The sequence below is a fragment of the Polypterus senegalus genome, chromosome 16 (assembly GCF_016835505.1).
Source record: "Polypterus senegalus isolate Bchr_013 chromosome 16, ASM1683550v1, whole genome shotgun sequence".
NCBI classification, from domain to species: Eukaryota; Metazoa; Chordata; class Cladistia; order Polypteriformes; family Polypteridae; genus Polypterus; species Polypterus senegalus.
This window is the reverse complement of record NC_053169.1, coordinates 1,105,955-1,129,592: the sequence shown is the minus strand read 5'-3', so window position 1 is coordinate 1,129,592 and position 23,638 is coordinate 1,105,955. Positions and strand designations below refer to the sequence as shown.

Below are 23,638 nucleotides of genomic sequence, written 5' to 3'. Positions count from 1 at the left end.
TTTCCCCATAAGAAATCATGGGAACTCAGATGATTCGTTTCACAACCCACAAATATTTATATAAAAATGATTAATACAAAATATAAAGTAAAAATACATAAAATAACGTGCACTTTACCTTTGAAAAGAATCACAGCTGGTGTGAGGGAGAGGAGGAGGAGGATTATTGTGTAGGACGACTTTCACTACAACTCACAGAATTGCACAACAAGCAGCTCTTCTACATCTTTCAGAACACGTGGCCGCTGCGTTGATACTCTCGTGACTCCTTTTGCTTCATCTGGCCCCCTTATTTCTTCTCTCTTCTTTAATATTGTGCAAATCGTTGATGTACACTTGTTATAAAATCTTGCCATGTCGGCCACTCGCATACCTCTCGTTCGTGTTTCTCAATGATTTCCTTCTTAACTTCCACCGTAATCATCTCCTTCTTCTTACCACCTTCCTTTTCAACCTTTTTCTTCATGGGGGCCATTTTCAGACACACACTAGCAGTATATGCTAGCACGGATGTGGACTATGTGAGTGAGCGAGAGAGAGAAGTTGTGATCACGTGACGCTCGGCAGACGAGGTGTAGACGTAACAGAGGTTGATCACGTGACGCTCGGCAGACAAGGTGTAGACGTGAGAGACAGAAGCTGTGATCACGTGACACTCGGCAGACGAGGCGTAGACGTAACAGAAGTTGTGATCATGTGACGCTCGGCAGACGAGGTGTAGACGTGAGAGAGAGACGTAAACGAACTACTCGTATTGCAATACCTCGCTCGATCAAGTCAAAATGTATTAAAATTTCTTGCTCATCTTGCAAAACACTTGCAGACCAAGTTACTCGCAATCCAAGGTTCCACTGGACTAGAAATTTCCCTTCACTTTTCTGCCAAGTTTTTCTTTACTTTTAGGGGGGTAAAAACTGCGTCTAGCTCCCCATCGTAGTTGCGCCCGTTTGCTTGTTTCAGCGAAGAGTGAGATGGACCTTTGACCGCTGGCTACCCCCCAATCTCCATCAATGCAAGTGTTAATTGATTCATAAAGAACGGCAACACAATTAAGTACAATTTTTAGACGGAGCTCCATGGTGTCTAGTGCTATTTTTAGAACATGCCCTGCGGGCAACTTGCGTGGTCCCTCTGGGTGCCCACAGACACCGTGTTGGCTACCTCCGATCCGGACGATGCTGTCATTGATGAGGTGGGGCAACTCGCAAAATGTTATTTTTTCCCCCCAAGGGCATCCAGAGGTTTGGAACGCCGGTGGGAGGATTGTGGCCCCCTTCAGTGGGACATTGTAGAAAAATCCCAAAACTGTTTTGTGCTGTGCCACTTCCTTCCCTGGTAGGCTCGGATTTCCCATCAGACACCCCTTGTACGAGATGCAGAAAGAAGGCCGTCACGCTGTCTGAATCCTCTGTATTTCACGTTTGTTACTTGCCTGGCCGATTTCTCGAGTTTCACAATCAGTACGTGCTACTGGTCACGTGTAATTGAGTAATTGGAGGAACGTAATCTGAAATACCGACAGAAACCTCACATGTTGGGCAAAAGTCGAGTATAATTATGGTAACGTTATAGTGGTGAAGCCACTCGAGAGAAAGGGAGGTCTGCCTGGGTCGCTCACGGCTTTGCCACCATACCCTTTACGGCTTTAACTGTTAATGCTCAGCAGTTCACCACACAATCATGAATTTCCTCTTTTGCTACATCAATACACTCACCGTTGTCCCAAGTTCTTCTGCTGCTGTCCACATCCTCGGTTCTTGTTCCTTCTTTGGTGGTTGAGGAGGAGTTGTCTTCCTTTCAGGGTATCTGCACCATTTCATTCACCATCTGGAAATTCTGAATAAAAGGAGAATGGCATTCATTAATTCATCGAGCGACGCCTTCTACTGAAGACCTTTGTGAGCACACTGGAGCCAAACGAGAGAAGAGAACATGGAGACCTCACGGTCACGTTAACGCTTTTGGTGCTATAAGCTGGACACATTCAGACAAAGATCACAATGGTAATGATTTGCACTCATCAATTTTGTGACTGAACAATAAATTATGAAATTATCTGTTGTCAAATATGTGCCAGTTCAGTGTATTTTATATGGAGTGTCATTATTTATTTTTTTATTATACTTCCTTGTTGGCCATTAAAGACATAATTGAAACTTCATGTGGGTGGTTTTGGAGGTCGAGGAATGTGGTCATCATGTTGGGCTTTTAAAAAGTAATTAAAAAGAAATTAATTAGCAGAAAAAACAGGTTAGAATGAAAACCTGCAGCCACTGGGGACCCTCCAGGACCGGAGTTGGGGACCCCCCAGTTTAAAGAAAGACATGCTGATGATGAGTGTCAATAAGACCTGATTAAATTGAAACTGGAAGGAGGAAATGAAAAGGTGGGGGGCGGTGGACACGGGACAGCTGAACCTGCAGATTGTCACCTCAAGAGGGAGCAAAGCAACAAAACATAAAGTGGGCATCCTGCTCCAGTGGGCTCCCCCATAACAGAGGGGAGTGTCAAGATGGGCTGCCCAAGCTCTTCGAAAAGACACACAAGGAAATGGAAAACATGGAGGAGCAGAAACACCTCACAGAAAGTGAGAGCAGCAGACAAGACCACCACTCCACCAAACTGACCCCATCCTGAAATCAGAAGTCCAGCATGGCTGTAAGCTCCAAATCACAGAAACGGGGAGTAAAGATGAAATGAAACTAAGATGTGCTGCAGTTCCTGTGCCATTCCCCCATTCTATGCTGGTGGCTCACAATACCAGTAGGACTGGGCAGAGAGCCTCATTAATAACAACTGTGCTGCTGTCCTAACACCGAGGGATCTAGGTCCTCTGTCTGTGTGTGTGTGTGTGTGTGTGTGTGTGTGTGTGTGTGTGTGTGTGTGTGTGTGTCAGCCAATTTAACATCATGGAGGCTGACTTGGGCAGACGACAGCCACACTGGGCAGAGGAACTGGGGCGAGTGGAACAAGAGGCTGGCGACAAACGAGCAGCTGCAGACAGACAGACGGGGGACCCGAGAGGACTGAGGCAGTTTGAAAGGCAACAGGTGGGCATAACAAATGTTAATTGAATTTACTGTTTATTACTCTTTAAAGCAGAGGTGGCCTTAGGGGTCTGCAGGGCCGGTTATGTCAAACGCTGTTCCCAGTATGAGTGGACTGTAGAAACTTAATAAAAATAATGTTAACATACACCGGATCTTCTCGTGACAGTATTCAGCTATATTTTTGCAAGATAACACACGGACTTTATCAAAATATAACTTGACAAATGCACTCGACCGGGACACGCGGACCTCAAAAGCAGGGCCCCCTTAGGCGCGGGGCCTGGGGTGGTCGCCCCACTTGCCACCCCCAAACGCTGCCCTTGCTTTAAAGTAAATATTTTGATATTTGAAGAAAACTTCAATATTAAATGCATCTTCACTTTACAGGATTTTTACATGACTTTTTTTTTTTTTATTGTATTTATTTATATATTTTACAAAATTGGGTCCCCACAAGAGGTCAGAAGGGGAGATCTCATCCACGCAGCAGAAATCGCCAAAGCCTCGACCTCCCGGTACAAGTCGTTGTCGCCTCGTATTCCTCACACATTACAACACGGTGGGGGACAGGATGTCCTACTCCGCTGAAAATTTGGTTTAAAAAGTTTTGGTTTTTTTTTTGTCATTCACGGAGGTTTCTTTAGAATTTGACAGGAATTTTTTTAAGTGCGCGTTGCGGGTCTCTGCTAGCCATCGGATGAGTGACAGCCCGGGGGGTCGTCCGACCTCTTAGCACTCCAGCCGAGCTTTGAATTTTGAAATGAAACTTTGCCTCACTCATTGTCTAATACTTATTTATTATAATATCTGCATTGGTTCAGTCACGTTTTTCTGATATTAACTAACAATGCATCACTGCCGCAGCTGCGCCCGTCAGTGTGTAATATAATGGGACGTTTAAAGCGAATAAGGAGCCCACTCACGAGAAATTGGACCAAGTAACGAGGACACTCCGTGTTTTTTTTTTTTTCTTTCTTTCTTTCTTTTCATTCATTTAAACACAGGAAGCGGATTGCAGTGGGATCGTAAGCGCCACCCGCAAAGACACTCGCCATCTGGAGCTTTTGATGTGAGCGCACGAGCGCCTTTTCTCGCTCGAGCCAATTCACTCTTCTTCCAGCAGAGGGCGCGCCAGAGTCTAGCAAGCCACAACAAGACGCAATCGGCCAGCGCGTTAAATCCACTTCATGGTCGCGGAGGATGGGGTTCTGTGGGCGGAGCCTAACGCAGCAGAATTAGGTGCATGGTTTGTATATCGATGACATATAGGAAAGGCACTATCTATCTATCTATGTATGTATGTTTCGTATATAGTTCCTTACATATCTATATATAAATGATATATGGTGCGTTTATTTCTGTTTATATTTACTATATAGTTTCATACGTATCTATCTTTCAATGATATTGAGTGTCTGTAATTTCTACCTATCAATCTATAGTACTTATTTTATTCCTATGAGTTTGTTTGAAAGAAGGATTGAGCCGGTGATGTTTTTATAATCCTATAAAGTTCTCATATATTGTATTTTTTAATTTCGTTTGTCCAGTTTATTCATTTACTATTATTATTATTATTATTATTATTATTGTAGTTTTGCTGTAAAACCGCCTCCGTTATTAGACGTCACTTCTTGTGACTCTTATGCGCGGAATTTATTTTTTTTTTTTTATGCTTTTCTTTCCTCGGCGCCTATTGTGTGTGTTAATGACGAAGGGAAGCCCCTCAGCGTGGTCGATCTGTCTGCACGACTCCCAGTGGGCCCATTTCGGACCACTTGCTTATTTATTTATTTATTTATTTATTGAGGATGTTTGTCATTTCTGCCGAGGTGTCTCGAGGACCACGCGATGCACAAAGTTTGCGAGTTCACATTTAAAAAGCGATGGTGAATTTTGGAAATTATTTGAAAACAACCTCAGTTATTTATTGAATAATTTACTGTTTAAAATCTAAAGTGTTTTTTTGTATATCATGTATAGAATGTTTAACTGATGAAGCAAATAAGTTTGAAATGTCAAAAGTCGGAAAACGGTTAACTAACATATCTGACTATCACGTCATGCGCGCACGTTCTAACTTGCTTTATATTTTTCATTTAAAAAATGCTTAACAAGACATGGCGATACGTGCCAATCACGAACCTTCGCAATGAGCCAAAAAGAGAGAGAAAGTGCTTAATATGCGTGTGAAAGGCGCTATATCAGGTAGAAAGAAAATATAATAAGCTTCTAAAACACGCTGCGTCACGTAGGTAGATAGAAAGAAAAAGAACAGGTATGTGCAAGGCGCTATATCAAGTAAAAAAAAAGAACGCGGAGCATAATGTGCATGTGAAAGGCGCTATATTAGGTTTTAGGTAGTTAGAGCGCAATATGCTCGTGAAAGCAGGCTCGATGACGTGTGAAGAAAAGGTATATTGTACTTGTTAAAGGCGCTATATCAGGTATTAGGAAGTTGGAGCCTAATATGTATGTGAAAGGAATCATTATCAGGTAGGTATGAAGAAAGAGTATAACGTGCATGTGAAAGGCGCTATATCATATTTTAGGTAGTTAGGAAGCATAAAACAGTATGCATGTGAAATGGGCTATATCTATCACGTAGGCAGGAAAAAAGAAACAAGGAATATAACATGCATGTGAAAGGCGCTATATTACGCAAGTAGAACGAAGGGAGACATGAAACGCACGTGAAAGGCGCTATATCAGGTATTCGATAGCAAGAAAGAGCCCGCGCTCAGACGCCGCCCTGTCCGAAGTGTCAGCCGCGGTCCACTGGGCTCAGCCTGGCAAGGTGTCCGACTCAACAGAACTCGCGGACCGTTGCTGTTCCCGCGAGTTTACTTTTCTTTTCAGTTTTAACTAAAATCGGGAGCCTTTTCTCATTTTGATATCTAATACCTACCCATGCCTCTCGTTTTGCGGTAGTCGACCACAAGTAGCAGAGCCCCTCTGCCTGTGTAAGGCGTTATTAAATATCGATTTATTATCCGAAGTGTGCGCCGAGTCGTGTTTCTAGCTTCCAGTGCGTTCAGGTTCAGTTCTAGAATGAAGCCGCCCCGAGGGCACTGCGCACTCTGCCGCACGATCGCGCAATCCGGACGGCTTTAAGACCAAGCAAATGCGGTCATATGACCGAGTCGGATAAGAAATCCCTGCAAGGAGGAGAGCCGCTCATTGAATGGAGAGGCAGCCAGCGTCGGTGTGAGTGCCGGCGTGGCTCGGGATTAAAGCTTTTTCCCTTCCTTTGGATATAATGAGAGCATGGCGAAGAAGGGGGACGAGGCCGGGAAGCTCATCGCTGCCGCTGACACGAGTGCCGGGGATGTAAATGTGGGCAGCACCAGCAGTGGCGAAGGCGATCCGTCTCTCTCTCTCGCTGAGATTTTGGAGCTCTACAGTCAGCCCATCAACGAGGAGCAGGCATGGGCAGTCTGCTTCCAGTGCTGCAAGGCTCTCCTGCAGGGGTCTCGGACCGGACGGCCCGGTGGCGCCGAGAGGATCGAGGGGGCAACGAGCGTGATTATCCGTAAGGACGGCACGGTGTTGGTGCGGGATGGACAGGACGACGCAGGTACGCACACTCGGTTGATTCCGGAGCTTGACAGGTGATGCTCGGGGCTGCTGACATCCGACAGCGCGTACCGTGGCTGCCAGTCGATGAGCCATTGTTGTACCACCCTGGTGTCTGCGACTGCCAATAACAACAGCGACACTTGCTTTGTTTTGGCAGCCCGAGCGCGTCGTAAAACAGGACGCCGTCCTCACAATGAATGGACGTGGCGGCCTGTTACGCAACCAGCCGGGGGGAGGGGCGTTGGACTTGCGAGTGAGCGGCTCGCGGATTTTAGACGTTGAGGTTTGAAGAAAGGGGCGTGGCCTCAAGGGCGGGGCGGGCGGAGGCACGAGAGGTGTGTGACGCCGCCTGAGGTGGGCGCGAAGGTGGCGAGCATCGGGGTTGGCAAATGTCAACAATGGAGCGCCGGAGGCTGGCGTAGCACCGCGCAGCAACGGGGGCCGACCTCGGGCTCGTAAGAAGATTACACGGGCCGGCATCCGTGCGCGCCACTGTCGGCTTTAAATATCGAGCTCTGCGTTATTGGTTTAATGTCGGAGCCATTCATGGCAGTGTGCTTGGTTTTTTTATTCCTGTTTGAATGTCCAGGTTGGATTGAAAGAAAGTTGATTTATACCAATAAATGACGGCATCCGCGGAAGCTTACTTTTATATTTTCTCTTTTTACTGCTGGACCACGATGTCTATATCTGACCCTGGATGGCACCTGGGTGCCCGAGGTTTTTGTTCCGGCCACTTTCTTCGTTAATTCAGTTCAATTCATTTTTGTGTTGAGCTCGTCAGTCCGTGCGGCCGCACAGCGTTGTGACAAATTCACAGGTAGATAGAAATTCAAAATGTACAAATCCTAAATATGGAATCGGTACACGGGAATCGTGGCTTTGTTTAAACAGACGGAACACGAAGTTAATCGTAACGAAAGTTCAAAACGAATTCGCGGTAAGCCAGTTGGCATTATTGTCATACCATCCGTACGTCATATCACAGCATACGGTGGTACAAAGTCAACGTTTCCAGAACCGCAGTGTGAAATAAACACCGGACAAGTGCATTATAAGTAGAAAAAAAAAAAACTATAAACGGATAAATCAAAAGGTACTAACTTGAGATAAATAGTAATTAATAAATAACTATTAACAGCGACAACAGCAGGGACTACTAGCAGCAGATCTGAGGGTGAGGGGGCCGCACAGAGTTCAGGGTCCTGGGGCTGCCAAGTGGTTGAAGCTACCGCAGAACTGGTTCAAAGCAACAATATCCTCTGCCAGGTAGAAGAGGGACAAAGAGACGCTGGGAGTGGTGGGAGCGGTCCACCACAATGCTAGATAAAGACCTCTTTAATGGAGGACAGAGGGGTCCCCGTGGTCTTTTCACCTGTGTGTACGGTCTGTTGTGGGACCTTGTGCTGAGAGACGCTTACAGTGCCCCTGTAGAATGAGTTTTAGGTTTGGTACTGAAGGTTGTGGAGATGTTGCTAAGCCTTTTTGGGGGTTGGTGGGGTTTGTGGTCCCAAGGAATGTGGTGCTCTTGAGAGCTCCACACAGAGCCCTTGATGTTCAGTGGGATTTGGGCAGCATGGGTCTTTCTGAAGTCTGCATTCACCCTGCACACATTATGAAACATATTGGCACACTTGGATCAGCCCGCTAATCCTCATAATTTCATATTATTAATAATAATAGTAATGTTAAAGCTGTACACGTATCTGAAATGGGCTGAGAATGCAGTTCTTGGGGGCACCGTCACTGAGCGTGATGGTGCTGGAGGTGGTATCTCCAATTTGGACCATCTGGAGTCTCTCTGTCAGGAAGGTCAGGGTCCAGTGGCATAGAGAATTGTAACCTAGAAAAGCATTAATGGAGCTCAGCAATGTGATGAATTGTTGAACTGTGGCCAGTTGACAATGGAGGACAGGAAAACAAAAAACTCCAGGAGAAAATAAAGCACTGCAGGGTTCATGATCAGTTATAACTGTGAAACTGACTTTCACATTTGCTGCCCTTCTCTGATTTACTGCTACTAATTTGTGAGGCTCGAGGACTGCGTTTCTGATGTGGATGTGAGCAACACTGGAGCACCACGATCAGCAGGCCAGTCGCCTTTTCTGTTCACACACAGCACCTCAGACAATAAACACAACACCAGCTCATGTCACAGGCAGAAACTTTCTGGACTAATGGGTTGTGTTGAAAAGGGGGACGAGTCAAAGGAGAGATGCTGGGGGGCAGACTTTGAGATATGTCGGCAACTTCACCTTGGCCAAACCAAGAAACTGAAGAGAGGGAGTGCAAAGCGGGTGGCCATGCCCTGGCCAGTGCCCCCATCTACATCATCTCTGTCTACCTACTATATAATAAAACATTGAGGCCTGTGTGCCCCGTCCCTCAGAGCATTCTGATTGGTCAGCCTGGCTGTGGTGACAATATCGAAAGAGGAAGTGCGCATGTGGGGCACACGAGGAGGCGTCAAGTCGTAGCTGAGAGAGTCGCCTCACCAGACATTGGCATTACAGACGAGCAGGCTGTATGGCAACACATTCTTGGGATGGAGCGCAGATAAGAGACATTCAGACACACACAAGAATACAGAGAGGAAAGGCACTGAAGGTACAAGTAGGGCAAGAGACATATTTGCTGCCTTCGACAGGTACCATGGCTAGTGAAAAGATAAATTCACACAAGTTGAAGTGTTTTAATACTCAGTGATGCACACGGCTGTTACTGTTACTCAGGATGGAGTGTAATATCAGTGTTTTCAATATCACCTACGGGAATGCGACTTTCCAGTTTTACGTCATTCACTTCCAGGGAAAAAAAAATGTTACTAAAGATGTTTGCGTCTCGCACATTTTGAGGGGGAAACTCTAGCGTACACATAACCCCCAAAAAAACGGGGTGCCATTTTATCATAAGACACACTCGTGCATACGTCCCCATCAATAAGTCCCCATTCAACCAAACCAACAGATTTTTCCGGCGTACTAAGACATGAAGTCATAAGAGCAGAACATTCTCAAAACTGCTTATTTCAATTCATGCTCAAGATGGGCGGGGGGGCGCAGCATAGCCCAGCAGCACTGGTCACATAGCAAGATCTGTCGCTGGAGGGGATGCCAGTCTATTACTGGGCTCACTCGTGAAGATGGCACTCCCATTTAGAATCTGCAGTTCGCTTACCGTGCATGACCTCAGTAGACCGGAATAAAAAAATGAATCCAAGCACAAAGAAAACCTACAAATTCCACAAAGGCGTTGACCAGACTGTCATTTGAACCCAATGCCAAGGGTATTTCTGGCAGCACTATGCCGCTCTGCTGCCCAGTATTTTATTTCTTTATTTTTTAAAACCTGCCTCTTTAACGTTTTTGCTGAGGAGCCAAACTGTTTTTCCTGATGACTCCAGTGTCCAGCTCTGCTGAACTCGCACTCTCCTGAAAAGCACGGTCGGCCGTTAGAGTTTCCAACGATGTGATGTGAGTAAAGCGGTGACAGACTCAGAACAGTCCGCCTCCATTTCAATTTATTTGGCTGGCCTGTATGTCTGGGAGGAGGAGGAGGAGGAGGAGGAGAAGGCTGTCTTGTGGAAATGGGCACATGGGAGCTGTGTGCAGTATCCCATCATGCCCTTCTTCTCCTTTAATGAAAGGCGCAGCATACTACTGTAGGTGTCACTGAAAAATTGAAAATTGGAATTCCTGACTGTGTAGAATGTCCACAAACGTCAGACACCTGCGGTCGTAATAAACTGTCCAGTTTGGGATAACATTCTGATTTGTTTGACGCTCTTTCTGGGTGACTTGCAGCATTTGAGATACGATTGGTTACATTTTCCAATTAGAGCACAGGCAGGTGAAGTGACTTGGTCAAGCAGGATTTGAACCCACAGCCTCAGGGGTCGAAGTCCAAAAGCCTTAATCACTGTGCCACACTGCCTGTTCTCATTATGGCCAGGTAGGGGGCCTGCAATGCCACATATAGTGCCAAGGCGTCAGGTGTTCTTGAGTGTTAGTGGCATTCTGTGTTTAGCTGAGGATTAATGATTATCAAACAGAGGTGCTGTTTGGGAAAAAAAAGCCCACGGGGGAGAGTGGAGCGGGTCTGTCAGACCCCAGGTGGTCACAAAAGGGTAAACATGGAGTCTTTAAAATAAAACATTTATTATGAACAGATATGCTCTGTAACACTCAAAGTTGGGCCTGGAGACCCCCTGTGGCTGCAGGGTTTGCTTCTAATCAGCTTTTGTTTTTAATTGGACGCTTTGACTAATTAAGTGAACTGTTATTTCCCAGATTCTGTGTTTTGGGAAAGATCTAGAAATTAGAAAACTAAGTTTGGTTAAAAAAAAAAGAAAAATTACAGTTATATGGGAATAATGTATTTTTTTGTTTTTAACAATATTTTCATCTTGATTTTATTCTGCTTTTCTAAGGTGTTCAAATTGTTTAATCCATTATTTACTAATTAGTGGGTCTGATGCTAAAGTCAGGTTACAAAAAGGACATAGCAGCGCTAGAAAAAGTCCAGAGAAGAGCGACTAGGCTGATTTCAGGGCTACAGGGGATGAGGAACGAGGAAAAATTAAGAGATGAGCCGTTACAGTTTAAGTGAAAGAAAATTACGAGGTGACATGAGTGAAGTGCTTAAAAGAATGAGGGGAATTAGTCCAGTGGATCGAGACGGTGACTTTAAAATAAGTTCATCAAGAACACGGGGACACCGTTGGAAACTTGTGAAGGGTAAAATAGGCACAAACATTAGGAAGATTTTCTTTACGCAAAGAATGATAGACACTTCGAATAAGCTACCAAGTAGTGTGGTAGACAGTAAGACGTAAGGGACTTATAAAACTCGACTTGATGTTTAGTGGACAGGACTGGCGAGCTTTGTTGGGCTGAATGGCCTGTTCTCGTCCAGAGTGTTCTAATGTTCTAAAGTGGTTGCAGCTTTTCGTGCATCAGTGTTGTGTGTCTGGGTTTCTGCTCTGCTCATTTTTAATTGTCATTATTAAGGTCTAATAAAGGGAGCAAACAGTGCAGAGAAAGGGCAAAATATAATGAAATCCACAAACGAGAGTTAAGCATTTAAATCTTGAGCAAAACTAGAAATATTTCTAAATGCCTTATAAATGTAAAAATCATACTGCTGTGCCTTTCTGAATGCAGAATAAGAGAAAAAAAAATGGCAGCTAATGAAATGAGATCAGTGCTGTCAGTTGTTGTCACAGTTTATGAATCTGGTTAAAACAAAAACCTGAAGCCACAGTGGGCTCCCAGGACTGAGTTTGAGAAACCCTGTTGTTAACAAATACAACCTCAGAGGAACACAAGAGGCTAAATAAGTTGCCTGAAACAACAAATGCAATCAAAAGCAAGCAATGTCCCACTACACGCATCCAAAGAATGGTTGAAAAGTGGAGCAGAGTGCTCAAAAATCCAGTAAATCCCAAACTCACAGGAAAAAAGTTGCAATACAAACTCACAAACGCCAGTGCATTCAATGAACCGCAAAGGACTGTGGGTTTCTCTCAGCCTTTATAGGTTTGAGGGCAGTCCCTGGTGGTGGTGGGCGGGTAGCACCACCCACAAAACACATGGCACATAGAAAACAATATATGTGCATATAGAAACGAAATGATCACCAAAACGATCATAAAACAGGCTGTGTTACGTTACATGACTTTTTCAGCGATTTTCGGTCTTCAGCTTCATTTACTTAATCTTATCTGAGTCTAACTAGTCTGCAACCGGCCTCAACTAAATCAATCCATTTTCACTTTGTCTTAAGTCGTAGAGACAGGATTGTGGGCAAGAGAGAGCGGAAAACCAATGAGCACTTGGCAGGAAGTACAATGCAAAAAAAATGTGGCGATGAGGAATTGGGAATGTGGGTGTTTTGGACCCCCACAAAGAGAAAAGAATTTGGTCAGTCGGTCTGTCTGTCTGATGTTTTAGTACCATCGTTGAATGGAAAACAGAAAACTAAGGGGGGCTGATAATGAAATTGAACCTGGTACTGTATATCTTTCGTAAAATAGAAAGACGGCAAGCATAGAAATTTGGGGTTTCCACCCAGTATACTTGGCAAAATTTGAGCAAAAAAAAAAAAGAAGCAATATACCTTTACAGAACTGAGTCCAAAAAAGAACTGCGAGATAACAAGAACCTGGCTGTTACAGTTTTGATAGGCAGGAAGAGGATGGCTCTAAGTGACAAGATCTCTCGGAGACGGAGAGAAAGTGTTAGTAAACCGTGCAAAACCCTGGTCTGGTGGAAAAACACATTTATTCCAAAACGTAACTGTCTCTCATGCACACGTGTGTGACACCTTAAACCCTTTGCATGGTCCACAGCTTTGTCAGGTAGCACGTTTCAGGCTGTCGGAAGAAGGGACGAGCCTGTGATATTTCGGAAATGTGATACTGTGCTGGAAAGTTGCCACAGAGTCGCACTGTTTGATGTGCGCAGCAATTTCTAGTTGTGTTGACGAAAAGATCAGCAGCTCCACTCGTCAAGCTTGACATCCTGTCTGACTAGATGTCATGTAAAGTGACACTGGCTTTAGGCAGTAAGCCTGCTGGCTACAGAGACTCACCCGGAAGTGACATATCTAGGGACACACCTCCAGACATTAGTCACTAAGAACAGCAGACCATATTCTGCCAGCACATTGGATCGAACGAAACCTAGAGGACCAGAAGATGAAACATACTGTAGATAGACAGTTACTACTTTATTTGTCCTAAGGAGCAATGCAGCTTTACAGAAGCTCACAAAAAATATTAAAACAAACAACAAAACTCATCAGAATTACAAAAGAGAAGAAAACATATGACTTTGGTAAAGATACGAGGGCAGTCACCTCCATTGCTAGTGATGTGTGCTGACAACATCGTCACGTGGACACTATAAATGATGGTGGCGCATTTGTTCTAAGTGAAGACCCATGGAAGACTAGCTCTTGAAGCTCTTCATCTTAAAAGTTAAATGTTCTTCTTGGAGAATTCTGCTGGGTGCTGACCGCTTCTCATTTTAACTACCGATTTTTTTTTTTTTTTTCTTTTGCCTTGACCTTTAGGAACAACTTCGCTATTAGCTAATCAAACGGGCTTGATGGACTGAATGGTCTCCTGTCGTTTGTTTGGGCATTAAGACTCTGAAGGGGTCTGAATACTTTCTGAATCTACCTTACTGGTTTTCTTTTACTGCTTCATCTGCTTCTCTAATACGGTGTTGTCGCCTTGTGTGCTTTGCTGTGCTGACCGATTGGAATGTTGAGGGTTGATAAGCGCGGTGAGTCAAGTGAGCGCCCGCAGTCACACTCTTAACACAAAGGTATTTGAACTCCGATGGCTGCAGGTTGCTTTTTGTGATCCATGCGAATGTAGACTCCTGGTGTGAGGAGGATGCAAACCCGAACAGGCGTTGATCTGTAAGAAATAAATAAAAGTCCACTACTGGAAGGAATGGGTCTCCAGGGTAACTGAATTTCCTTCCCTCTTCTCAAGGTTGAGTGCTCCTACTCCAGTTCTGAATCCCCAGAAGTGATTTTAATAATTAACTCGTTTCACATGACTGGGGGAATTCAGAGCGTGTTTCTAGCCCCAAGGATATGAGAGCTTTCTAGCCTCAAACTTGGTCTCCATTGTGATCATTGGAGGCCTCGTTGCGAGGCTTAATGGTGTCCATGCATCAGCTACATGGCTACCTTTTCCTCTTTTTTTGTATTGGTTGGGTTTCATATAAAATGTTTATCCATTGATACTCAAATCCATCTTATCCAGTCGAGAGCCACAGCCAACCAATGCCTGTGGCAACCCTGAAATGACTTCTGCAAACTGACCTCAAGTGGGTGCTACATTATTAAGGATATGCTGTGAGTAAACATTCACGTTCTTCTAAAAACAGTCAACTCACGCCTTTCATAACGGAACTGTAAATATCTATAACACACTCGCCATGACAGAACGCTGAAGAATATGGTGGTCCATTTCCGTTTCTCACACACGCATCAATGTATGTTGTTCACAAACACACCTGCACAGCATTCCCTACCTCCACAAATAAAAAATCGGGACAGTCTCATTACTTCCCAATCTGCCTTCATAAACCTGTGCGTTGTGACCCTTAGTGGTCCGGCGTGGTCCTTTCTAATCAATCCTGTTAGATGGGCTTCTTTCCTAGCCTTATCAGGGAGAAAGGATTAGGTTGTTCTGTTCTGGCGTGTTTTTATTGTCCTCTTTGGCTTATATTTATTTTAACATCTTTTTCATTAATTCCGGTGTATTTCTTTTTAATTGTATTTGTTAATATTGTTCTGACTATTCATTATTGACTATCTATATGTTACATGTTGTCCTGTATTCCTTGAGTTTTGTGTGTGGAGCCCCCAAAGAGGCGGGGCCACTCTGACATCACATCTTGTGGACCGCCCCCAGCCTATATACTGTATTGTATTGTGAGGCCGAGGTGGGGTTTCTTCAGCGGCTCATTGTTGTTTAAAGAGTGCGGATACTGTAAGTTACTGGCTCCTTACTTATCACTTTGGTTTTTAGCTCTTCGATTGTCTTGCCTTTTTTTTATATAGGAAACCCCTTCTTGCTTCTCATTTTGTTCTTTTATTAATTATAAATAAATAATTCTTCATGTATAAAGTTTTGGCATTTGGACTTTGCACAAGCCAGAATGTTTTTTTTGACAGTTTCTCTCTGTTATTGGGTATTTTTAATATACAGGGGGAGTCTAAAGGGCGATACCCTAAGTTATGATGTGTTACTCACATAATAATGAAGCGATAAAAACAAAATAAATGCAGTGCTTGATGGAACCGGTAAATCGATACGTCCGCACAACAAACACCCTCTGCCGAATCGTGTACGCCCTCCTTCCCTGTAGTGAATTTAGAGGGGTACTGCCAATGCACTAGCTTTGTGTACACTGGTGCTTGATGTAGGCGCCAGTCCGGCAGACAGAATCCAATGTTCTGGGGCCCGCCAACAATCTCAACAGAAGAGCGTCATGCATCATTCGTTCGTACATTTATCCAGGAATACTGTGATCTTTCTTTGGTTTGGATTGCTTCAACATTAAGACAGTAATACATCATAACTTGGGGCCCTGCTCATTGGAATCCCCATGTATTTTGGGAATTTATTTTTGAACTTTTGGGCCTGTTTAGGCCAAAGCCACCTGTTAAGTTTAGGGTCAGGCTACATGGGTCGAGGCCTATTGTAGGCAGGGTAAAGAAGGCCTTGAACTGGTTTAGGGTTTCATTTTAGAGACCTCACAACCTTTTGTTATTAGGAATGCACTTGAATAACGACATCAACGAAGTTTATTCATCCACCTTCCAAATCCAGCAATCCAGAGCAGGGTGGCAAGGAAGCTGGACCTATCCCAGCAAGGATCGGGCACAAGGCAGGGGTACCAATTCATCACAGGACACACTCGTACAGACATGCACAGTTATTCCCACTGTGCCATATTAAAGCTGTTAGGTAAACTAACCTTAAATAATAAAACTCTAGAAAAAAAAATGGTGTGACGGAAAAATCCACATAAATATGGAGAAGATGTGCATATTGACCATCAAACACAACAGTAGTGCCATTTTAATATTATGTCTCAAAGAAGTTCAACTGTATTTTCTGCATGTGGTGCTCTTGTTTGTATTATTTTAGAGAGTTCTAATCAGTTTTCTTTTCTTCCCACAGAGAAATCCAGGCCGTCACAGCAAACTGAAGCAGGGGTAAGTGTGGCCATCTTTGATTCTTGACACGTTGGCAACTGCTGGATAAAAAAGATCTTTGAATGTTTTAAAATGATAATCGGCTCGAGTGCAATTGTGAATTGTAAGCAGGCTTTGATATCTCAATTTATCTTTCTGTGTTTGAGGGCTCTTATTGCCATCTGTTGCCTTCTTTTCTTGAATTCTTTGTTTAAAGGAGTAAGTGTGGTGTGGCGCTTGCATTGATCTGCAGGGAACTGTAGCCTGTAAAAGGGGGTAAGAGTTTAAAAAAAAAAAAGTCTTTGTTATATTCAGGTGGCTAAAACACGGCAAACGGTGTATGAGGCCTCCTAAAAGAGCCACAAAGCAAGCCAGGCCTCGTCTCCTGGCTTGCGTCTAAAATACTTCTTTTTGTCGTCTTCGCCGTTGTTGTTATTGTTGTTTTCTGTTATTTTTGATAATGTTCTTCTGTTAATTTATTATTTGTCTAATTATGCAATACCTGTTAATTGTATTCTAATTAGTTAATATGTAGTTTCTATGTGTATTTTGTGGGTGGATTCTCAAGAGGCAGACTCTCCATCCATCACAAATAGCCACCTAATACAACAAATAAGGTGACCCCTGCCATATTTATGGAGAAGCGGCAAATGAAATTGCGGACTGGCCATTTCAATTTTGGTTTATTGTGATATCCGCTGGATTTTTTTGTCTCAATTCCTGAATTACGGTGCTGTTTCTGCTTTGTGGTGTTTGTTTGCTTTTTGGTTGGTCTTTTTGGCAAACCTATTTTGCATCCTTTTTGTGCTTCTGCTTTGTTTTTGTCGATTCGTTAGGTGTCTTCTTTAAAAAAATATTTATATTAAAAGATCTTTGTTTTTGTCCATTGACATTTTTTAAGCAGTTTTTGTCATCTATTTTTGTTGACATTTAGGATTTTTGAACTTCAAAATTCTTTGGACCTTTGCAGGCAATAGTCATGCCTTTTGAGTTTGGGGTGAGGCTGCCTAGGGTGAGGTCTTTCCAACGGGTCTGGATTGTGGTGACTGAGGCCTGCATCCTCTTTGTGTGATTTGTTGTGATAGGAATCACAGCATTTAGGATTAGTACCCTGAAGCTGTAGGTATCAGAAGTACTCCACAAAACTGGAACTCAAGTTAGCTAATCGACAGGAGAGAAAGAGTACAGATAAGGGGAGAATACTCCATGTGGAGTGAGATCATCCATGGAGTCCCTCAAGGGTCTGTCCTGGTCTGTTACTTTCTCTGATTTATATTAATGACATGGATTCCGGTATAGTTAGTAAACTTGTGAAATTTTCAGGTACTAAAATTGGGGCAACATTTTAATCATCTAACAAGGTGCAGAAGCTATTAAAAATGCAAATAAAATATTAGGTTATATTGTAAAAACTTGGCGATTCTAAATTGGCCCTAGTGTGTGCTTGGTGTGTTTGTGTGTGTCCTGCGGTGGGTTGGCACCCTGCCCAGGATTGGTTCCTGCCTTGTGCCCTGTGTTGGCTGGGATTGGCTCCAGCAGACCCCCGTGACCCTGTATTCGGATTCAGCGGGTTAGAAAATGGATGGATGGATGGATGTATTGTAAAAACTGTTGAATATTAACTTAGGTATGTTAGACTATATAACACATTAGTGAGACCACATGTGGCAATCTGTGTGCAGTTCTGGTCACTACACTGGAAAAAAGACATAGCAGCACTTGAAAGTGTCCAGAGAAGAACAGCCAGGTGCATCATGGGACTTAAGGACATGTCCTGCTGTGACAGGCTCAGAGAATTAGACCTGTTCAGTCTCGAGCAGCAGAGAACGCTTGAGGACCTCCTCCAGTTCTTTAGAATTCCCAAAGGCATTGATAAAGTAGATCCAGCCGCATTCTTTCAACCTAACGGTGAATCGCGAACTCGAGGACACCAATGGAAATTAAGGGAGAGTGCACTCAGGACTGAAGTCAGGAATTGCTTCTTTAGGCAGAGAGCTGAGGGAATCTTCTAGAAACTACTGAGGCATGGAGTTGAAGCAGAAATCCTGACAACCTTTGAGAAGTATCTGGATGAGATATTGAGACAGCTCAGCTATTTGCCAAACAAACGAGCCCGATGGACTGAATGGCTTGCTGTCATTTGTCAAATTTCTTATGTTCCTACCTTGTGTCTGATGTTGTCATAATAAGCTCTGTGCCTTCATTATCCTGACCCGGGAGGAAGTGGGTTGAGAATGATATGTTGTATTTTATCTTCGTGGCATACTAATTAGAGCTGTGAGTTGTATCCTGTCTTTGTGTAGTTTGTCTGTTTTTCCTTTGCCTTTGTGGTTTGTTTTGTAACGTCATCCCAAATATGTGCCATCTCAGGTTTATTAATGGTGAGGGAGAATGGTCTTGAGTGAACTGGCCTCTGATCCACAGCTAGTTCCTGCTTTGAATGAATTCTGTACTTTTGAGTGTTTGAATTCTGTTGTTGTGTCCTGTATGAGGTGATATGGATGGGAGAGTGAGTATAACACGAGTATTGGCCTGGCATCCCATCCAGGGCTGGCACATGATAGGATAGCCTGTGACCAGACAGACCCCTGCGATTGCATGTTGAATTGTGTATTGTGTCTCTCTGTGTTTTTCTTGGTAATTCTGGCTTTTCTCCTTACCAATTAAATGTGCGTATACCATGAATAGGTGACACTAAATTGGCAGTTTAAGAGTGAGTGTGCCCCGTTATACTTTGGCACTCAGTTCAGGTCTGATTCCTGCCTTGCACCCAGTGCTACTGAGATAGGCACTGGCCCCTGTTACCCTGATTTCGATTAAGTAGATAAACTAAATCCAGTGATCCTTGCAACCATTTTTTAGTAGTAAGACAGAATGAATAATAATGGAAGTGGAGAGCTGTTCCCAAAACTTTCCGGTGAGTACAAATAAGCAACACACTCTGAGATGACAGCCAGCCCATCACGTGGAGAAACACACACACACACCTACATATTATACAAGTAAAGCCTGAGAACTTACACTGGAATGTAAAAATAGCAGACATTTAAAAACATAAACATGAAGGTCTGGTGGCAATTTGTCACCATGCCAGTCCTATCCCAATTCCTTAATTCAGCAGTGTGGGGGCATGCAGCCTATCCCAGCAGCATTAGCCCCACAATTGGGGCCAACTGTGATCAGAATACCAGTATTCACTTAAAATCTGGACCATAAATCATTATTTTTTAAGTCCTTCCAGACCTGTAAACCGTGTTTTCTTGCTTGAGTAGATGAAATCACTTTAAGCAGTCATGCAGAACTTTCATGCTGCTCTGCTTCCACATTTACTCATGACTACGGGCAAATGTTTAATCCGTGTCCAAACTGCTAATCTCCTTCTTTGACCGTTTTAAAGTCTTCGGGATGGTTTGACTTGTGCGGATTTTTTTTATTGCTGGGTGTTTCATTTCTCTATCTGCTTATTATTACTTTTTTTATTTATCTTGTCACTTTTCTTGGTCCACCTGCTCATTAATGTAAATAGCCTGCTGTTCCAAACAGCCAATCATGTGGCTGCAGTTTAAGATTTATATTGTGTGTTAAGCAGACATAATCAGCAAGCTGCTCGAGCCAAGTGACTTCTTCGTCTGTGGCATAATTGTTTGTGCCAGCTATCACGGTTTTGCCAGTGCAACATCCCCACCATTTAATTTGGTCCGTTTTTGTTTTATTTTTATTATTATTATTATTATTTTTATTTTTTTTACTGTGAATTGTTTTGTTGATTAAGTTGTATTTAAGTATTCCCTTTATTTCTGCATTTGATGTCCATTAGGTTTTCTAGTTTGTTTATTTTTTATGTATTTTTTCCTTTTTTGTAATTCTATGTGTGTGTGTTTTTGCTGGTGGTGGTTGTCAGTTATAATAACTTTTATATTTCATAAGCTCCTGTAATAGCCATATTTCCCATTGGAACCAAAACAGATCTATATGACAAGCCAATTTAACATTAAAAATATCTTAAAATTAATTTCAAATATCTAAAAATGCCGTTTACTTTTTAAGATAACTGAAACTTGTAATAAAATATCTCAAAATCTGTTGTTCCTTTGCATATCAAGGTATCTGTAATACATTTTGAGATGTCTCAAAATAACTTTGTGTACATTACAAGATGTTTGCAATACATCCTGAGAGATCTCCAGTTGACCTTGAATGCATTTTAGTTTCCCTCAAAATCATTTGCTGTATAATTTCTATTCTTCCAGTGGGACTTCCTATCTATTTTAAGATACCTTGAAATGAATCTGAGATGCCTCAAAGTGGACAGGACCCTATTTTGAGATATCTTGTGGATATCTGAAAAGGCTATTGAAAGTCTTAAAATAAGTTCACGTTTTTTTAAAGATACATTAAAATGTATTTGAGATGTCTTCATAATATAATAATAATTCTTTGCATTTATATGGCACTTTTCTCACTTCTCAAAGCGCTCTGCAATTGCAGGTTAAGGGCCTCGCTCAAGGGCCCAACACAGCAGAGTCCCTTTTGGCATTTACGGAATTCGAACCGGCAACCTTCTGATTACCAGTGCAGAGGCCTAACCTCCGAGCCACCACTCCGCCTGGTCTGCTGAGGGTTGCTGGCCATCAAGCAGAAGGAGCACATGCCTTCCTTTTTGGTCTGAGATCCTCTGTTTGGCAGGCAAAGCAAAAACTTGCATGTTGTATCGGCACCATCCTATTAAAGGGGTCTTAAGTACCATTTAGTAAATGATTGCAGACCAGCCTTCCACTTCAATGCAATGTGGGAATCTCCATGAGACCCCCCTCCCCATTCTCCTCTATTACTACTATGTGCTAAAAAAAAATGTGCATCGTGAGGCAAAGACGGGAGCCAATAAAACTAAAGTAAAACTTCAGTGCGTCCTCCTTTTGTTCCCCTTCTGTGTCCTTCTTTGGGTTATTTGGGTTTGACAACCGTACGTCTGCCTTCTTCTTTCTCAGCTCTCTGCCCAGCTCCTTGGTTTTTGCTGACCTCGATGGTCAGATTGTTGCGCCGACTCCAGCAGGTAGACCTCTTTGCATCACACCTTTGATGCCCTCATCAGATTTAATGATAGCTTTGAAGCCGTGTTTGACCACACAGTCTTCGGGAAACAAGGAACAAACTCAACGACCGCAGTGGACCCTCTGTGTCTTAACGTGACTGACCACAGCTGACTGACTGGAGGGCCACTGTTTTCTGCACTCAATTAAGGGGGGAAAAGGAGGGAAGGACTTCAACGAACAAAGAGTCTGTTATCAGATAAACTAGACCTGATTAACACAAACACATCCATGAACAAAAGGTACAAAGGTGTTTACAAAAGAAAGAAATAATAAAGAACAAAACTAAAGGCAGCCACCAAGGATCGGCCAGACCCGTGGTGTCTCATTCAGCTGAAATGCGTTTAGCTTTAGCATGCCAACGTGAGGCACTGCACTGCCACCGCGATGCTCTTGGTTACAGAACATTTCATTTTTCCTTGAGACTCCAGCCTGCATGGCCCTGCCTTTACTCATATGACGGCACATGTGATTGCCTTCCTGCGTTCATTGCCGACTGCCTTCTCTCTCGGGCCCTGCCTGGAGCCATTTACTGGAGCATTTGGCGTTAATGTTTGACAGTGGCATCCGTCCGTCTGTCCATTCTCAAGCCTGTTTTATTTCATTTAAGGTTGCAGAGGCCCTGAATCTATCATGCCCTTTTTTTTTTTTTTTTAATATTCTGTCAAATGCAATGACATCCAAATAATTATTATTGTTATTTGAGACCTTTTATCAAAGGCAGCTTACAACATTTGAGAGATACGATTGGTTATCCACCAGCCCAAAACCTCCGAATCCACCCACCCCCACCCCCCCCAACCCCACTATGTGAAACCCAGGTAGCAGGTGAAGTGACTTACTCAATGTCACTCAGTGTCAGTCGTGGGATTTGAAGCCCACAGCCTTAACCACAACTCCACTCTATCTTGTCTACCATATCTGGATGTACTCATTTTTTAAATATTTTTTCAAAGTTATTACATTTATATATAATTGCGCACTTTGAAACATATTGTAACTTAAGATTCTTAAAACAAGAAGAGATCTGCATGGTGTTCAGTTTAGGGACCTGAAAGGAAAAACAAACCATAGGACCAATCGGCACAAATCAGTTAATGAGCCAATTAACACATCTGTAAATTATTTATTATTTAATTCCTTAAAGTGATAATATATTTCCAAACACGCTGTTTCTCCATTTATTGTTATCCCTTATCTGTTCTGCTTTGTCTAGTTTGTGGTGGTGGGGAGCTGGAGCCTATTGTAGTGGCATCAGGTGCAGGGCAGCAAACACAGTGTGCAGCATTTCCATTATAACTCTTTTATACAAAATTGTGATGTTAACTTGTGTAACAGATGTAAAAGTAGGACTAATAAGTGTTGTATAAATTGAAGCAAGAGTCTATTACAAAAATTATTTGAGATCATTCCGTTCCGTTTTGTGCTTCCGTTGGTGTGTTTTGTTGGTCTGCAGTCATTTTTTTATTGGATTACTTTCTGGCTTTAATTAAATGTCATTTAATTACTGTAGGCCAGAGGTGTTGTTTCTTTCCCTCTGCCTTTGTTTGGGGTTTAGCCTTTTTAGGTCTTTTGTTGAAAATTTGACCTTGGGCATTTTGTGAAAGTTTAGGATTTGGACTTTGTTTTGTTTTCAAATATATAAAAAACATTCTTAAGGCTTGTGTGGCCGAGTGCAAGGTTGTGTTATGTTTGGAACACCTTAAGGCCATGTCACATCTCTCTATTATAAAAAAAAAAAAAATCCTGGAGAGAAACACTAGGGCGTTGAGACATGATCTTCACATGAAGATCACGGAAAACACTTAAAAGAAACCACGAGATGAAAGAGATTGGCCACAGAGCGTCTCGCGGGGACCTTAAACATGAGACTTTGTGCCAAGAGAACCGTCTCGCGATGACGTGGAACATGAGATTCTTGCAAGACACACCGTACTTACAATAAATATCAAATAAGCCCTGAGGTAGCAAAACACTCAGTCGTGTAAAGGAGGCTTTGAGCACACACAGATCTAGGGCTCTCAGCGCATATAAAGCGTATAAGGACAATACGTTATAAATGAAATGTAGACGATTAAGCGAAGAAGAGAGAAAAGAGACTCGAAAATGTTGGAGAGAAGAAAAAGAAGATTCTAGGTACAAATTCAGAAAATAAGGAAAGTAATTATCAGCCTGGAACAAGTGGAACTGAAACAA

General features: G+C 43.0%; 1 protein-coding gene across 4 annotated transcripts in view; it reads left to right on the top strand.

Moving 5' to 3' along the window:
• The first annotated feature begins 6,186 nt into the window (after nucleotides 1-6,186).
• Nucleotides 6,187-23,638, top strand: part of LOC120516935 (protein spire homolog 1-like) — a 91,073-nt gene continuing 73,621 nt past the window's right edge. For 2 of the 4 annotated variants that reach the window (XM_039738955.1, XM_039738954.1), the window contains exons 1-2: nucleotides 6,190-6,627; nucleotides 16,339-16,373. In XM_039738955.1, coding sequence (XP_039594889.1) covers nucleotides 6,318-6,627; nucleotides 16,339-16,373 — 345 coding nt within the window. In that variant the 5' untranslated portion in view covers nucleotides 6,190-6,317. Of the gene's footprint in view, nucleotides 6,628-16,338; nucleotides 16,374-23,638 lie in introns of all 4 variants that reach the window. The other 2 variants (XM_039738956.1, XM_039738957.1) reach the window with 2 other exon arrangements.